General features: G+C 38.4%; 1 protein-coding gene across 3 annotated transcripts; it reads left to right on the top strand.

Moving 5' to 3' along the window:
* Positions 1–1027: 1027 nt before the first annotated feature.
* On the top strand, positions 1028–18584 carry LOC136993357 (transmembrane protein 164-like). 3 transcript variants are annotated; one of them, XM_067304953.1, is made up of 7 exons: positions 1028–1050; positions 1788–1949; positions 2881–2947; positions 12179–12257; positions 15665–15784; positions 17518–17618; positions 18013–18584. In XM_067304953.1, exons 3-7 carry the CDS (start codon positions 2888–2890, stop codon positions 18217–18219), a joined length of 567 nt encoding a protein of 188 aa, XP_067161054.1. In that variant the 5' UTR covers positions 1028–1050; positions 1788–1949; positions 2881–2887; the 3' UTR covers positions 18220–18584. The 3 variants fall into 3 exon arrangements, with proteins under 3 accessions (XP_067161054.1, XP_067161056.1, XP_067161055.1); XM_067304955.1 differs by lacking the exon at positions 15665–15784; XM_067304954.1 differs by lacking the exons at positions 1028–1050; positions 1788–1949 and having other exon boundaries at positions 2688–2947.
* The last annotated feature ends 31 nt before the right edge of the window (positions 18585–18615 follow it).

Raw genomic sequence — 18615 nt, 5'->3', positions numbered from 1 at the left:
TGATCCATTTTTCACTGAAATACTTTCTCTCACAGAGCAGACTAAACTAGGTAGGATTTTCCCCCCCACCCTTTCCTCCCAGTAGTGGGCAATATTAAAGAAAAATGGTGGGGGGAGGGGGGGAGGATTTAGCACTGAACACTTGCACATTTTTTTTCTTTGTATTCTGAGTAAAACTTGCTGATATGAAGTGTTTTAAGTTGCTGTGAGAGGTTTGGACAACAGTATCAAAGGATGACGGTTATCCTTGAAAGTTGGATGGGAGACTGTTGCTAATCAACAATATTTTATTACATAAAGATTTAAACCAGGTTGTATTTATGACAGGAGTCTGGCCTATAAAAAGAAACAGATATATGCTGCTCACACTGCATTATGTTACTTTTCATCTTAGGAAATAGCTAGTTAATTACTGGTGAAATTTAAACAGTACTTCAAAAATACTCTATGGAAATAAGGCAACAGGCGTATTTAAAGATGACTACTAAGGTTATCCATAGAACGGATACTGAGATATCCTCCGGTCATGATAAGGTCCCTGCTGTGCTGAATACCAAGCATTTATGATGACAAAGCTCTCCTTTGCCTCAGCAGTGCAGGACCCAGCTCTTGAAGATCTAAGTGATTGGTAATACAGTAATCTGCTTTACAAAAAGCCCTGAGAGAGAGTTAGATATATCTATATCTAAATATATATATATATATATTTAATAATGACAGAATTTCAAATGGACTAGAGTTTGACTTGCTTCTTAGGAACTGGCAGAAGCTGAATCCTAGATGCTGCTCATACTGCTTAAATCCTTGTATATGTAGGTAATGTTAGACCTTTTAATTTGTTCATGATTTTTAGTCTTTTGCAGCTCTGCTGTAAAACAGTCCTTCTAGTTAGAAATGATCTGTGACATACAAAACTGGGGAAGAAAGATGTACAAAATAGAGTTTAAATAAGATTGTATCATTAATTTCTTTCTTTTTTTTTTTTTTCCTAATGTTTCAGATTTTTTTTCTTGCCTGTCCTCCATGCCGGGTTGCAATGATTCTTCTCAGGTAATGCCTTGTCCTTGCTACATTTCTGTCTACTTGCATGATGTGCTTTAGAAGTTGATCATGGCTTAAGTCATAAAATATTAAGATATTCATCCAGCCCTTAGTTAGAAAGACATACTGGTTGGACTGAAAGATGAGACCTTGAAAAGGATCATGGCTTCAATTGTGGGTGCTGAGTCCACTTACCCTTGTTTCTTTTGTACTGGTGGTGGCTTTGGTCTCACTAACAACATCCATTAGTTGATGAGAGCACAGGTGTCCTTCTGCAGATTAACCTATGGGCTTGTTTAATTTATGTCATGTGCCTTGTACTTTCTGATTATCTTCACTGAAAACTAGTAGCTGATCTTCATGGAAGGCCATATGTACAGTATGGGTCTATTTTTTAAAATGTGGAGATAAGTTAAATAGTTAAAGCAAATTCTTACTGATTTGGCTATTTCTCAAATGTGTGCAATCTTTTCTATAATATTGCTTATCGTTACTAATTTTAGGAAGTGGTCTAATGGACTAGTGCAGTAGAGTCCAGTAAACAGCCCATACTTTTAACAGGTTTGTGCCTATAGGGTCTTAGAGTTCTTGTTCTCAAAGGCCCTCTCTCACGTGCATTGCATGATAGGGGTACCACTAGTCATGTTGTGGGGAGGGTCATGGGACTTCCCAGACAGAATGATAATCAGGAATGGCTGTAGTTGCCACCATGACAGTTCACTCGTCTCTTTCTTGTCTTGGTCTAGGCAGTGCCTGGAAAATATGATGCTGGGGGCATGCCTCATGAATTGTTTTGGAGGTGCTACTGTCTGGCTGCAACTTTTCCCTGCTGCTCCTTATTTGGGCAGGGAGTAGGCTGAATACAGAGATACAGTACTAGTGCCTCTTCATCTCAGAGAGCGTGCAAAGTAAGTCTGGTGTCTAGGAAATCCTGGAGTTACTATGCATTTGCAAAGGCCTGGTTGCAGGGCAGAGGCTGCAGTATTTGTTCTTCTTCAGAATGAGCCTTTCTGTTTTCTGAGGTCCTGATGTGTAAATGACATTTGAAGAACTGTTTTGAAATTGTAATACCTTTTTTCTTCCCCCCCCCCCCAAGTTACTTACAAACTTTGTAATTTTTAATAGAGTTTATGACAGGCAGTGGTTGTATAATGAATTTTATGCCTTACTTTATCTCTTATATAAAGTAAACTTAAACAGTTCTGACCTTACTTCTGTGTGCACCTGATGCAACAGTGGTTCAGGGAGAGAGGACTGAAAGCTGTACGAAATACAGCACTGTAAGTTAAATACTACTTTCTTTCCCTGTTCTTCTCTTGGGATTCACTGTTGCATCTTGACAAATATAATTCTTCTTTTATTTAAGTGACTCAAAAATCAGACTTCTTCCAAATTCCTGAAGCTTTAGTTTGATGTCACGTACGTTTATGGAGTTGGATGGAAGTAAAAACTTCGTCAAATATCTATTTTAAGCTCTGAAAGCAAAATGAACAGCACAATTTCAACCATTTAGCAGCCTGGACCATGAACAGGATTAATATGAACAGGCAGTCCAAACCTTCTAGGAATCCAAAGTTCATTCTAGAAAGCAGTCCTACTTCAGGAAATTATTTAAATGTTTATTTAAAGAGAGTTTTTATCCTGGTTATTGCAGTTAACAGTGGCTTTATTCAAATTCAAGCCAGCAGAATTTTCTCAGATCTCTTGCTACCGTTTATGAAAGACATACTACATAAAATACTACATAACTATACATAACATATACATATGACATACTACATAAAAAAGTTTGCATTTCATTTCCAATCTGTGAAAATAATGTCTCATCTCTCTTCTAAGGTTACAGATGCATATGTTAAATGGGGCCCTCTTGGCATTGCTGTTTCCTGTTGTTAACACGCGTCTGGTGAGTGTACTATACCTTTCCTTCTCTTGTGTGTGTTTCTACAATGCTTTCTCTAGAAACGTGCTTGACCCTTGCTTGAGCTGTCTTTAGAGGTGGCTAAATGACACAGATTTGGTTTAGGAGGTATACTTCTAAAATACTAAGCAAGTTCTGACAGTTAAAATTTCTTGCTGCATGTAAATTCACTGGCCATGGAAAACTTCTTTATTCCCATATCTTTGTTTCTGCAAATATTTCCTCCCTCTTAATTAAATTCAGCAGGATACATACTGTTTGCATAATGAATCTGAGTGATCTATAAATACCTGCTGGATTTGTGTATTGAAGAGATATCTAAGACACTGAGAAAACGATGGGATGAGAGTGTTTCACTCAAAGCAGGTAAGTTAGCTCTTTTGCTAAGATCTTTCTGAAGTACTAGATTATCACTGAGTTGCTTCTTTTACTATGAAGAACTTGCCACTTTGAATATGGTAGTCAGATTACTAACACTTGCAAGTAGCTGCCTTTCTTCATCCCAGTCCTTTTTGTAAAGCTATCTAAAAGGTGTTTCTTCTACATTGCTGGAGCAAACAAACTGCTTTCTGAAATGCAATTTTTTCTTTGTAAGTATTTTGACGGTGTTTGAGACAACGGTATTGAATGCCTGAAACTGAAGAACTAGTTTCTTTTCAAGCAGGTGCATGTAAAACTATAAATAAAACTTAAGTGTAAAAAGAAGGTTAGACTGTAGAATGGCTAAGTTGTGAGATGGAGCTGTCAAGCGTGACTTCTTTTGGAGGTCGGTTGCTACACTGCCCTACCTTTTGTCCTTGTGTTTTACAGGGTAAATTGATTATGGGGGAAAAAAAGTTAATGAAAAAAAGTAGTTTATATCTTTCACATGATTAGGTTAATTCAAAAGTCTAAGCTCTTTTGTAGGGTGGCAGCAGTGCATTCAGGAATGTAGCCATGACATCGTATCGTAACCAGGGTAGGTTTAATCTAGGAAACTTTGGCAAGCAAGACCAGTGAAGATGTGGCAATGCAGTTTGTGTAGGCTGCTAATACAAGGGCATATTCAGGGTTCGAGTTGTATAGTTGGTGCTGAAATCTCTGCTGCCAAAGTTTTGATATTATTGGTACTGAAGCAGGCTAGATTGTTAGTAGATGTATGCCTGTCAGCATCATTTAAGCCTTTGAATATGCTATAGATATGGTCTTTTATTTCAGCCTGGTGGGAGCTATTAGTCCTACAGATGATAGTTTGAATTAGATTTTTTGCTTCAAGTTATTTACCTCAATCAATAAGCTTTTTTCCTGAGTGAAGTCACATAACAGCCCTCCTACGATCAAAGTGAATGCTAAGTAAATATATTTGGTTTTAGGAAAATTCACAGTCCACTTTACCAGCCTGTAAATTCCTGGTACAGGTCACTAGAATGGATCCAAAATACTCGTCTTGGAATTTTTTGTGATTGTGCTTATAAATCAATGTGGAGAGTTAATAACGTGGAGAGTGGAAGTGTGGAACAAAGTTCTTTGTCGGTTCCACCTTGATCTTTAAACTGACAGTGAACATGATGGCTTTGAAAGCAGCTTCAAGGAAAGCATGTGGCCCATGGTTAAAATGCTGTAGTGGGAGACTAAAACAACTAGAAATGGGTACACGTGAGTATGGGAGATTCCTCAGGCCTGGAAAATGCCCAGTGTTGTTGGTGTCTGTCACCTGCTCTCCCCCCAAATTAGGCACAGCAGGGTTTCTTCCTCCAAGTTTTCAAAACTGCCACAAAATTCCTGTCTTCTGGAAGAAAAATTAGCCTGTTGGTGTCCTTAGTAATACTCAAACCTATCAAGAATTAATGCTAAGAAAAGTTGTCCTGAATCTGAGCCGGATAAAATATTTCTAAGGATTATTTTTAAGAGCTGTTATGCATGCACATATGGGTACGTATGTATGTATGCACACATGCTTGCTCATTTTTTTTCAAGTAAAGATACCTTTGACTTCTTTGCAAGAATTTTTTTTGTTGCAGTTATTTAAATGTTTCTTCTAAGATAGTGTTCACTCTTAACTTTACCTGCTTACATATATATGGTGTCTGGATAAAATGTTCATATCTGTATCTGTATAGCATATGAATTAATTATATTATTAGCAAGATTATTACTTATCTGTATTACTGGAGTCTGAAGTTGCCATTGCAGATCTTACAAGTGGTTGTCCATTTGCAAATCTTGACAGTCTTAGTAGGATTAAGTATAAAAATCTGCTTCCATATTGAATTTTATGGATGATATGTTGATTGGCCACACTGGTAGCTAGGAGACCTGAAAACTGAAGATTTTATTATGGATTTGAACATGGTCTCTTCCTTCCCTTCTTTAAGACTATGAAACTTTGCACTGAGACATGGTTTAGTTACCAGAGAAAGGATATTAATGGCATTCATCTGTAGGCTTTTGCACGTTAGAAATAATCTTCCATACAGCATAAGACACACATGCACAGAAGGCTTGATCATCGTTCTCAGATTTCAGTGTATTCAGTAGCGTAAGCCTAGAGTTTCTTCAAGATTTAGGTTATCCTTCCTAATCTGGTAACTACACATATTCTTTTTCATACTAGAAATGCTTATTTTCAGTTTGCAATTGTTTTTCCTAAAACTAGTTACTGCTGAATAGAAAGGGCATTAAATGAAAAATTCAAATATGATTTCTTGATAATCGAATACTTCTCATTTCATATTTCAAATTAGGTAGCTTTCTGATTTCTATCGGATTTTTAGGAGTAACCTTTTAAGGTTAAAATACTAATGTTGAAATGTTTTAATAAATCATTAGCTTGTATTTTCTCTGATATTATAGTAGATCTCATTTATATTTGGGCAGTAGTGATTGAACAGGAAAAATACAGACTACTTATATAAAATTCTGCCCTTAACTAGAGGTAGAGGAGCCAAAGGACTATGTCCAAGAGAAAATATTTTTGGAATAAATACAGCTCTAAGATATTTTTGGCTTAACAGCTGCTTGCTAGGCCGGTCTCTTTTCTGTGTGTCTTCTGGCACAAGATAATATGGGTGATGTTTTATAGCACTGCAGCTTTGGCCCAAATTATCTCTTGGTAGACACGCATTCTGCTCTATAACTGTCATTGCAATTGTCTGCAATGACATTTTCCTGAAAGCACTGAATAACTCTTAACACTTAGTCGGAAGTTCGAAAAAAAGCGCAATAAATTTGTCCATGCTCTCTGCTCCTCTGCTCTGATTTGTAATGCCTTCCTGAAAAGCTTTTGACTCAGTCAGGAATGGTCATCATTTTATGCCTCAACTTTTTATTTCAGTTTTGTGATATTTTAAGACATATATTTTACTGTATACATGGTTGATATAAAAACTTTGTATAGCTAGTTACATCTGTAAAGAGTTGTAATAGATAGTGTCTGGCAGAAAGTAAGAGCATGAGAAGCTGGACACCTGACCCAACTACTCATTTAAAAGTGGGGGAGGGAGATCATGCTTCTGGGCAGGTAGGTGGGAGAGAGTTCTGAGATCAGTGAGATCAAGGAAACAGGAGACTGTTGCTTCCCATCACCTTGAGAGATTGTACCAAACTGACATCTTCTATCTTGGACTCAGTTCTACAGATGCCTGATTGTGTCCCTAGAGTCATTACATGTAAGCTGGTTTGTACGATCAGATTGAGTGACCAGGAGACTGGGATGCCTTTTTATGAGATACAATAAGCATCAAATCTAGCACTGGTCAAATAAGGAAAACACTAATAAAAGTTAAAATAAACGCATACCGTTGAGCTCAGCAGTGCATTGAACAACTGCATTTTCCTAACTTTCTTGGTCAGCTTCATCCTCTGTAGTGACAGGCCAAGAAAAAAATTCCCTCTCAAGTTAGCAGCGTTTGGGTATGTCATGAGTTGGAATCCTGGGGGTTTGCCCTAGCTGGATTTTCTGGCATTTGTATACTAGTAAAAATATAGTTGTTGTTCTTGTTTTGTTATGTTTCTGATCCCCTCCATCCCTGTAGCAAGGTGTTTTTCCTAGTCCTGTGTTCCACCATGTCTTAACTCTACTAATCTTCAGCACAAACAGATTCTCTTTATAAATCTCATGACTGTGCTTGTGCATGCTAACACTTCCCTTTGGTAGCAGATGCAGATTCTGATTCTCTCCCTCTGTGTATATATGCCCACCCTCATAGGATTAATTGAAAATGAGAACTAGATAAAACTGGATAGAACTGATCAATTAATGCTACCTTAAGGGATTATATTATAATTCTCTCTACTGACTGGATTGTGTAGACGATGGCAGATGCCTACTTGAAATTGAGATTAGGGTTTTTTGGGTGGGGGGGATGACACTCGTCAATATGTATTTGTATCAGTTACAGACAAGCAGGTGTATGGCAGGAAATCTGAATGCAACAAGCTGCCCCTAAAATATCAGAAAAGGAATTGTTGCAAATAAAATCTGGGGAAACTGGTTTAGACCTTAGCACAGATGTCACACGGATGGGTGCCTGATACTTAGCTACAGCCCTGTTACTCACTTATTTTAAGTGGCTTTGCTGTTGACATTAATGCCAACATTAGCATATCTTTATTTTTGCCTCACTCAGGTATGTGGGAATCCCTTATCTGATCTATGCCAGGTGGACAAACTGGTGCCTGAGCTGTAAATTGGCTGAATAGTGTAACAGTAACTTGAGCCCTGGTCAACTTCTTGGCTACTTGCCAGTTTGGATGTCTGCTTGAGAAATGAGTCCTAGCAGGACTGGAAATAATCTGTTTTCTGAAGGCCACTTGTGTTTTTGTTTTGGATTTTTTTTTTCTTTTTAAAGACTTCCATGTCTGTCCTTAGACCATTCTCCTAAACTTCTCTGGCAGCTGTCTCTCCTCTGCCAAGTAAGTTATTTGCTATCCTGAGTATGTTGAGAAGTAACCAACATCTGTTACATGGGCCTAGTAGCTGTTTGCCCCATGATTTCTGCATTGTACAGCTATATATACACACACACACACACACACACACACACACGCACACACACAGCCCCTATCTCCCATTTCCCATATACTGTGGTTTGCTTTTCAGGTTAAATTTAAAAATCTGCTTGTGGTTTATTTGTGGATTACTGACCCTGTCTAGGAAACTAGTCCTTAATTATAAGTTATGAATCTGGGTTACTGACTGTGTCTAGGAAAGCTACTGGTACAGAATGCCAGTTGATGTTTCCTGCAGACACCTAGCCTTCCTGCTGGGTGTGCTATAGAAAAGGGCAGAGTTGAATGACTTTTGTCCCTTTTTCTGTCATACCCTGCAGTCTTTGTAGGGGATGGTGGAGGGAGAGTTCTTGCACAACACGGTGCTTGAGCTGTTGTTGCAAATATAAAACCAAGGAATAAATAATTAACAGAGGGAGGAGTACTGCTTTCAGAAAATAGAGCAAAGTAGCAACCTCCTATTCCACTGAAAACCAACTGCTGAGTTGAAGTGGGTTTACACTAGTTGCCACACTTTGCAGGGCAGGGAGGAACTCGCATCTAAATATCAGCACTTCGAATAGAGTTCAGCCCAGAAGCCTATAGTTTTGAAGAGCTTTTTCTAAATCTTAGTGCAGTCAATGGAAAGACCTAATTGTTTCCTTAGGGCAATAGCTGGTTTAAGTTAGGGCATCCCTTACGTGCTCAGAGGACTGCTGTTGATGGCTGTGACTTTTCTTGCTCAGATAAAAGACAGAGACGAGTTCTAATCCTTCATCACATAGTTTCTCTTTTCTGCAGTCTCACAAGCAGTAGAAGTGGCTGCTAAGAGTTTAGCTAGACCACTGAACGTAACTTACCTGTTCCTGGGATGAAAACTTACTGCCTGCTCACTATTTATTCTTGGTACGTCTCCAGTGAGCCCTTAGCAAGTCTCCTGGGAATGTGGCACTTTTGAATCTGCACCATACTGGGCTGATGTGGGGGCAAGCAGCAGATGTGGCTACTTTGAGCCGAACTCTTCCTGGAAAAACAAAACACCGTATATATCTTCTAACAAAAATTTCATCAGAAAACGTAAAAACTGAATAGTCTGAATGTTTATTTCAAAATATGCTAACATAGTACTCTGGATATGGTATGCCTGTTTGAAGAATTGTGTATGTCAGTATTAGGTTGTGTTTTGAACATAGCACGATTTTATACCAATGTTAAAACCAGTGACTGGACAATGAACAGATTTTTCTTCGAGTAGGAACCTTTAAAGGAAAAGAACCTATTATCTTGAGTAACAGGGCAGCCTGTACTCTGTGTTCATTTAGACTGTTAAGAGCCTAGAATATGAGTTAGTAGAAGAAATGGATAATTTGTCATTTTGTCTTGTACCTTTATTAGTTTTAATGCCCTGAGAAGGGAAACAAGGTGAAATGCAGGAAGAGTGATGCTAGCAGCCTGCAAGGGAGAGAGGAGTTTAGGGCAAACAGTCAGCAAACAGATTGAAAATTAATATACAGATTTCAGAGTGGTCCATCTTGGTAGTGAACATTCAGTGTTTCTGAATGTGGGGACGGGTGTGGATAAAGAAATATACCATCAAGACATTGGTCTGTTACTAGGGAATTCCTTGTTGCTCTTGAGAGTGGCTGCTGTGTTCCACCAAAGGCATCTGATGGGAGAAGACACGTCTGTTGGGGCCTGTGGCAAGGGTCTACTTTAGTTTGTTGGAGTCTGGATTTAGATCCTCATGGCCTTTGCAGCTGCATACCATCAAATGAATTGATGATGAATTAACTCAGGAGGCAGTATTCTGAGCTCCTTTGTGTTCTGTGAATAAGTGTTGCTTTGATTTTTGGATATCTCAAACTTGATCACATTCTAAACTGCTGATTTGTTTTCATGAAGAAGAGGTTTTTAAAATCCTGGATTGACGGGTGATCCTTTCTGTTTTGTCTCCACTTGCAAATTCTTGTTGCACATTCAAGATACCTATCTGCTATCTGTGAATGAGTGTTTATTGATAAAACAATTTACACACCAGACCTTTAGAGCCGGATGAGTCAGTTGTTCTGTACCACTTTACAGTTAATCTTTTGTGTTTGTTCTTTTCTCTTTATTGTAGCCTGGCTGTACAGCTTGAGTGCCTGGCTGTACAGAGAAGTCTGCGTTGTCAGTTCCATACCAGGAAATGCACTTGCATAATTAGCCGGGCTTCAGAACAATCAATCTTTCACAGCAAAAAAATGTAGTTTTGTTTTACACAAAAAGTTACTGTCCACACTACTGCGGCAAAATAACTGTTACTCTGTTCTCAGAAGTGTCCTGAGTGTGATGTTTGTGTAACTGACCCTCACAACTCGGCGAGTGCAGAAGCCCTTATGAAACCACAGGATCCTAGAGAAGGCTCCTTGGCAGGGACTGAGTGCCTCGTGTTGTATTGTTTCTATTAGGAGCTATTGTTTCTGAAGTGTGCGTATTCCAGCTGGGAGAGGTACAGGGATTTTTTTCCATTACTAAAGCTGCGTTAGCCTCTTTTCAAATCTTCTTGTTTGATTTCCTTATTTTGCCCTAGGTGTCTTTCAACAGGTAATACAGGAGACAAAAGAAAGATTAATATTGAAGAAACTTCAGGATTTCTGTGAAGTTCTTGCTTTTGCATACTATTATCTTGGTTGGTTTTATGTTTTGATACAGAATACTTGGAGCAAGTTAACCCAACAGCTTGTATGGAAGATCCTTTAGCTTACTCTCCCAAGAGTTGGCTGAACATGTTGGAGTTTGCAATCAGGACACTGATAGTGTTTAAAGTATTCAGCTGGGGGATGCCAGGACTAATGGAATCCAGCTGTTGGGTTTAACAGCTTTTACATTCAAAATTGGATTTAAAAAAATTGTAGACTTTAAAACATCACTGTAGTATTTACCTGCTCTTTATTGACTTATTTAGGAAGAAAATTGAACTGTTTCCATCTCTGACTTCTGCTGATGCAGATTTTTTTTTTGTGGGGGTTTTGGGTTTTTTTTTTTTTTTTTTTTTTTTTGAACAGACAAGCCATGATAGTAATACTTGCATCCGGAGTCACTTTAGCATTTTAGCATTTAAAATGAGCCTGCGTTTAAACCAAAGCTAATGATTTGGCTTTGCATTATTCCTGTGAGATTTCAGACTCAAGTAAGGGTATTGTCCAATTTTCACATCTGAAATATATTAGAAAAGTATGTCTTTTCAGCCTTTTAAGTGAACTGCAACAACAACTTGGATTCTGAAGTTTGAATTTGAATTTTTCCTGCCATTGTTCAATTTTAAATGTGTTATGGTCTAGTTTGAACCTTTTTTTTTTTTTTTTTGTAACAAATGGATATAGACAAAAACACTTACAGGAGATGGGAATAACTTTCAGATATAGTGTATTACTTTTTCTAACTCGTACAGAGCTAGAATTAGAATTAGTTGGGCTCTGGTTCAGGTTAATTTTAGAACAGTATTATTTTAGCACAGTCTGTCTGACCTCTCCTGTGAGAGGTAACATGAATTCAACTAAACAGACAAATGTCTAACAGTAATTTCTCAAAAGTTGTTAGTGGTAAATCAGGTATTGCTCATCTGCTAACAGGTAACTTGTTTATATGCATTCTTCTGCAGCTTGAAGATTGACTGGTATTCGTCTATTTTGAATTTTGTTGGTTTTAAGAGAAGCGCAGTAGTTTTGCACATGTGTGCAGTTTGCTAAATCAGGTCTTTTGAAAATTTTTGCACAGGCTCTCCCAGCAATAACTTATTTTTCATTACAATGATTTTAAAATATCTGCTTTATAGCCTTCTATCACTTGCAAGCTAGCAGTTAACTTTTTTTGTAAATAGGCTGCTGCCATGTGGGGGGGTGTTTGATTACTTTGCTTTTTTGCATTGTTGTTGGTAATTTATGCTAACTAGGAAAAGGAAGAGAGCAAGCTTATGTTATCTTATGTTATTCCTCCTTTATTGTGCTGCTGGCTAATTTTGCGAATTCTCTGCTAGAAGCACTGTATTGTGTTAGCGGCAAGGAGGATGGGACGGGTACAGATAGCTGCGTTTTCAAAGCACTGACCATTAATGTCTGTCATCACTTTGTTAATATACACAGGTGACAGAAGAACTTAAATGAAGGGATTCTTGTGGGGCATGAGGAGCAGTTTTCCTTCTTAAATGGTTCCTTGTGACTCAGGTGTTAATAATGAAAAATATTTACAAATGTTTTCCTTATTCCTCAGCTCCCATTTGAAATGGAAATTTACTACATCCAGCATGTGATGCTCTATGTTGTGCCCATCTATCTGCTGCGGAAAGGAGGTAGGTTGGCACTTTGCCCTTTGTATGTTGAATTCGTCCCACCCAATGGAACAAGATGTGCCTAATGGCTACCACAAATTTTGCTCTTTTTCTTGAAGTATATATTACTCTTTTGTATGTTGTTACTTAATAGCTTCTGGTGATATGTTGGAGTTCCATCCTGGATAACAGCGTCAGGCCCTGAATTAGGGGAATAAAAAGATGGTCTTTTGCCCAAAGGCTTATGTTGTTTTCAAGACTTTTGCCTTCTTGGATGTTTCTTGGGAAGTACTGCACCTTAAACTGAGCTGAAAAGATCTCTTTTTAGCATTAGATCCCAGGTAAATATTAATCAGCTAGTTAGATAATTTCTTGGAATTCTGAAGCTCTAATGAACTGTAGTGGCACACATTAGTAAAATAGGCTAGCTTGCTTGTTGTCTGCTCAAACAGGATTACTATCTTGCATTCACTTTACTGTACTGTTGCAGTAAGTGTGGGAATCCTAAACCATTGCGCCGACAGGGGGTTTTCTAATCATCACCCCGAGAAGGTAATGTAGAACGTGTTCCTCAAGCGCGATGCTTTGTCCCCCTCTAGTGTTGATGTGCCCTCAGCCGCATTGTCCAGCAGAGCTGCATTGTTTCATTTAGGAAATAGAAGCTCATAATGCATGGTCTGGATGTTCAGTAGCTTCAATTGACAACCTAGGGATGTGATGCCAAGCAGTGGGATACAATTTAGCACATGCTCAGAACAAATTCAGCCTGTTTCATTCTGGTGAATCTCTTGTGTTTTACAGCAGCAGCCGCCACTTATAATCCTTTGCGCTTACTATACTATAAGTTTGTAACCTTCTTTTTGTTCTTGACTATTGAGTGAAGTGAAGTAAAAAATGATCCAAAGAAAAAGTGAAGTACGGTAATTCAGAGATCATTCTGTTTGTCTCTTGTTAGTGAAATATGCCAGCCACATATTTGTGCTGTGAGCAAATGGTATCATTCCACAATGGTATGGAATAAGAGTTAATATGTGGCTACTCCTTAGCAGTAGAGTTCAGGTGATAATCCTTCTTACAGTTTGAGATCTCCAGCATATGGAGCAATCTGATGTGTGAACAGATGTACCTGAAGTTCCAGGAATATCCTTTATGCTTAGTCAGAGGCCTCTGTATCAGTGTCACTTCAGTGTCAAACAGCGTCGTTGTATGGTTCAGACATATTAGACTGCAGGGGGAGCTAAGTCTCCAGCATCCTCTTTGTTAAAATGGGTGTGCAAAATTCACAATTCAAACCCAGGTTGTCCACACTGTGGAGAGAGTAAACTGATTTGGTTGTATTTTGGGCAGGGGAAAAAAATAAATCTCCGCTTGCAATCAAAAGAAGAGTAATTTTCTACTACCTTATGCTTAGATGGAAATACAAAAGAGTATTAGTTTCTGTTAAATTCTGTAAAGATTTTCACAAGCCTATTTTTTGAGAAGTTTGAATAAAAATAAATAATTAGTAAGGACACTAGAACTAGCACAAGACTTCATGGGGGAAAAAGTATAAAAGAAATGTAGTCTCTGTTCCTTGTTGATCTTTAGATTTTAAAGCCACACTTCCATTGCCTAGATGACAAAATTAACTATTTGACTTGTCCAAGGTCACATGAGTTCTTATTGCAGAAGCAGATGATGAACCCAAATCTCCTGAATCCATATTAAGTCCTTCCCAACAGCGCTACTGAAATAATAAAGTTTAAACTGAAATATCCATTACCATGCTATTTCAACACAAGAGCAAATATACAGCCTACTTGGATGCCCCTGATCTGGAATGGTCTCAACTGTCTGGGGCATGAGCGTTTCTGAGAATGAGATTAGTGCCAGACTGGCAGTCGGATTAAACTTTTTTGAATGTGCTTAACATACCGTATAAGAACTGCCTGTGATTCGTAGTGAATAGAGAGATGGCGAAGCTCACCGCTACATATCGAAATTGATTTCCCATGTGAGCAGCAAATAGCTTGTGACAAACCCACCGCAGGCCGTTCAAACAACCTCTCAGTTGGATCTCAGTTTTCCTTTTTGTATGCCATTGTTAACAGACTGTGTGCTAAGGAAAGTAGATCACCCTGGCCTGTTAAACAGTCATCTGTTGAATAGCACTGTTGCAGAGAGGTAGAATCTGTAGCGATTATTTATCTAATGAGAAATGTTCACAGAATATCCCAGATATGAATTTAAAATTAGTATCCCAAAACACATGTGGGAATCCAGATCGCTCTGAAATGTTTCTGTGTGGAGGTCGTTGTTTCCTTTTTGTCCCTCGATGTCTGGATAATGACACTGCTGAATATCATACTATTGTTTTCAGGATTGTGAAGTCTAGCAAGCGAGGGGGATTTTCTATTATTTGGTGAGATCAGAAGTCTGTGGAGTGTGAGAGTAACTTTTTTTTTTTTTAATTTTGCAAGAAAAAAAAGAGGATGTAGTAGTGCAAAATTCTTAGCTGGAAGAACCTGAACAGCTCTCCTAAGCGTCTGCTGAAACGTGATTCTCTGACTAGATTGTTCGAGCTGGATACGAGAAACATGGGTTCAAAGCCAAACTATGCCATTGCTCTGCTTTGTAATCTTGGGCAATTTACTTAATCTCTTAAAGACTGCCTTCTTCCTCCAAGCCTGTTTCATAGCTAGGACCGCTTGTCTATTTTAGAGTTTTACACGTTGCCTAGTGAAACAATGTAGTCCCCTAAGTTGTCCCCCAAATATCAAGGTCTCTGAATCCTAGCTTTTCTGAATGTTTGCCTCTTTAGTCTAGTACCATCTGTTCTCAGGCTTTATAGAATACTTCTGAAATAACATAAGTAAATGTCAGCCAGGTGAGTTCATGTGAAAACAAATATGGTATAGCACTACTCTGCCAGTTCCTGGGAGCTGTTTTAGATAGCTTAACTTATTTAAGTATTATTTTGTATATTGCATCTAGGTTAAAAATGCACCTAAAACTGCAAAGACAACACTAAAAACTTTGCAAGTCAAATGACATTTTCTTTACAGCTGGGGAGGCAGCACAAAAGTTTATGTATAGCTTGACCAGGTCACTTAAAGTTGGTACTTTGGTAATAGAGCTGTGGTCGCTTAAGCTCTGACACCAAAGCTACTTGCTTCCTCCCTCACTATCTGTAATGAAAAACCATACGTCAGGTGGTATCATGTATCTGCCATCTTACCGACGTTTTCAGGTAGCAGAGTTTAATTAATATCATTGCTATTTAAGTAAAGCTTTCTGTACTAGTTTGTAAACAGGATACCCCCCAGCTCTTAGATCATACTTGCTAAGTATGTTAAAAGTATTAGACGAGTCTGAATTTTCTCCCTTTAACTACAGAGGACTCCGTTATTCATATCAAGTTCACTTTTAACTTTGGATTTTGCTTGTAGTTCAGACACTTCCTCTGACCTTCATCCGCCCACTGGAAAAGAACTCTTATAAGCTGCCTTATGCTTTCAAAGTAGCTTCCCTGCTCCTCTTTGTCATGGCTGCATCAAATCACAGCAATGGTATGCAATTGTATTTTGGGTAAAATTACAATAATGTTGTTGTTTATTAAAGTCACAGTGAGAGCGATTGATATATGGGGTGCATACGTGTGCTGTCATTCAAGTATACAACCAACTTCTTGCTCTTTCCTGACTAGGAACGGAGCCGCTGTGTTATTTTCAGTGGACAATGGATAGCTCTACTGCTTTAGAATGTAAAGTGCAGGTAATTTTGGGAAGAATATTGTAACTTTCAGAAATTTCTCTTTAAATTACATTGATTTTGCTGTAGCTACCTGGCATGACAGGCAAAATTACAGAAAAATAAATGCAGGAAAGGATTGTAAAAGGGCAATAAGGATGGAGAAAGCAGTCCTCTGGTGGTTTTAAAACAGAGAGCATGCATGACTGAATGGTGGTGCGGTGAAGCAGGGAAAAGGAGTTATTTGCCTTTTCCTTCATAAGATACCGTACATAGGCATACTCATACCAGCTTTAGTGTAGTGAGTAGTCATAGCTACCTACACATGTGCATAGTTATTCTCAGTCCCCAGTAGGCTTGTACAGCCTATGCTGAAGTCTATTGAATCTTTATGGTTATTGCGGAATGTGCTAGCTAGTGAAGGGTAATATGAATATGCCCGTCTCTGCTACAAGGCATCGAGTAATGAATATACGTATCAACGTTTGATAATATCTAACAGGGCAGAGAGCAGGCAAAGGCAGATAAAAATGACAGTGTATTTTTATAGTTGTCTGAAAGTCTACAGCTTTTTACAGAGTCTGAACAGCATGACAGTGTGCATCTTTTTTGTGTGTGTGTCCCTAGGTTATTAAAGTCATAAGGAAAGTAATATTTTCCCCACATCTTATTAACGTGTCTGTTAGTAAGACTGACAACTCTGTAAGCTGTTTCTGTTCTCGCTATATGTGTGACTATTTAATTCTAAAAATAGTCTTGCATCTGAAGGTACTTTTATTAGAGTATTCTTACTTCTTTGGTAAACTCTAGATCATGTGACATTGTGTTTTTTTCACTAAATTGCCAAAACTCATTTTCAGGAGGAGAGGCCCAAAATACTGTGGTACCTGCTGCTTCATTTGAGGGGGACAAATACTTTACAGCATCTGTGATATCTACTGAACATAAAATTGTTTATAGGGTATATTTGAGAGTATCTCCACAGCAATTTTCACTTAAGAGCATGGTCTGTCACTAATGGATTGACTACTTTATAAAGGTTTTCTGTTCCTATGCATTATTGGTGCAAATTACTTGAATAGATGTCAACCAACAATAAAATAGGAAATGGCTATCAAGCCACGCTCCAGTACAGGACTGCGCAGTAATTGCCACTACCTGGGTTAGTTCTGTGCATGCTAAAGTCATAGCTCCCATAACGAGCAGGTGTCTGAGTACGATTAACAACCTGCTTTTAGATACATTTAGTACTTCTGTGTTAGAAGGAAAAATTAGGTAAATGAGGTGAAAATCACTGGTGTTGGTGGAAAATAGGCAAGCTTAATGAGCTAATATACTGTACGTTTTAATGTTGGAGCAGAAGGAGGGAAGAAACTGATCCAGATGCTCCAGGTAAGAAGTAAGGTTCTCAAATATTAATTACTATAACAGTAGTCACTAGGTTATCAGCTAAAACCAGATACCCCAACATCTAGAGCAGAAAAGAGGATTTTCCATGAGTGTTTGGACACAGTAATTCAGCTGAATACTAATGTATTCCTTTCTTTTCAAGGCATCGACACTCCAGAACCACTCTCCAATTTCTGGTGGGCTCTTCTGTCTACTGGGCTTATGTTCGTATATCATTTTAGCATCTTGCAGATTCTGGGATTGGTAAGTAAATGTGCATTAGTACATGGATAGTTTGCAGGTACATTCAAAGTAAAAACACTCACTAGTTTTTCAAAGTGTTCAGATTCCCATGGATAAAATTACTTGAATACAAACTTTTAATTGCACATCCTAATGGCCATTTGTATCTCATGTTTCACAAGTAGTGGCAAAACCTTGTATAAATCAGCTATGCACGTGTATAAATCCATCTCTTAAATGCACAACTGCCTTCAGATCTGCTTTCCTTCTGAAAGCTGGCCTACTGATGGTGAGCAAAGGATTGCCAGCTAAACACTTTTGATTACTCTGGTAATTTGAAAATTACCATTTTAGGTGTCTGAATCAGTGCAACACAAAATGTTACTAATTTATAAATCTGTTGTCCATTTCCTAGGTCACAGAAGTGAATTTGAACGACATGTTATGCCCAGCCATCTCGGACCCTTTTTATGGGCGCTGGTATCGAATCTGGGCATCTGGACATCAGACTGTCATGACTATGACTCATGGGAAACTTGTAATGCTACTGTTTTACAGCGCCGTCCCCATCTTTAAATGTAGCGTGGACTTGTTTAGATTCCGCACTAAGAAAACAGACTGAAATTTCTCCTCAGGGAATAGGTACATACAGGAAGCAGAGACACCTATACTCCTACTGGAAAAGAAAGAGGAGGGATGAGAGGACTGTGTGTTTATACTTCTTCCCACAGTTTATTGCCTCAAAAACACCTCTGTAATCAAGTGAGTGTTTTAACTGCTGTTTCTCACTGTTAATTGCCAATGGCAAAATTAGTGGCCTTATTCTGGAAATGGTCCGTGTTTTATACATTTTGTGTAGATTACAGTAGAATCTTGCGAAGCCACCCTTTAAAATTAGGCCCAGGATCTGTCCACATTCCAGCAAAGAGAGTGTCAGTGCTGCCTCGTTTTATGACTTTTTTTCTACTAAATATCAGTACACTTACATCCCGGAATAGGAGATAAAGCTGAATTATAA

Source organism: Apteryx mantelli, chromosome 14, assembly GCF_036417845.1.
Source record: "Apteryx mantelli isolate bAptMan1 chromosome 14, bAptMan1.hap1, whole genome shotgun sequence".
Lineage (NCBI taxonomy): Eukaryota > Metazoa > Chordata > Aves > Apterygiformes > Apterygidae > Apteryx > Apteryx mantelli.
Note: the sequence above shows the minus strand (reverse complement) of the source record. Positions and strands in the feature narration are given on the sequence as shown.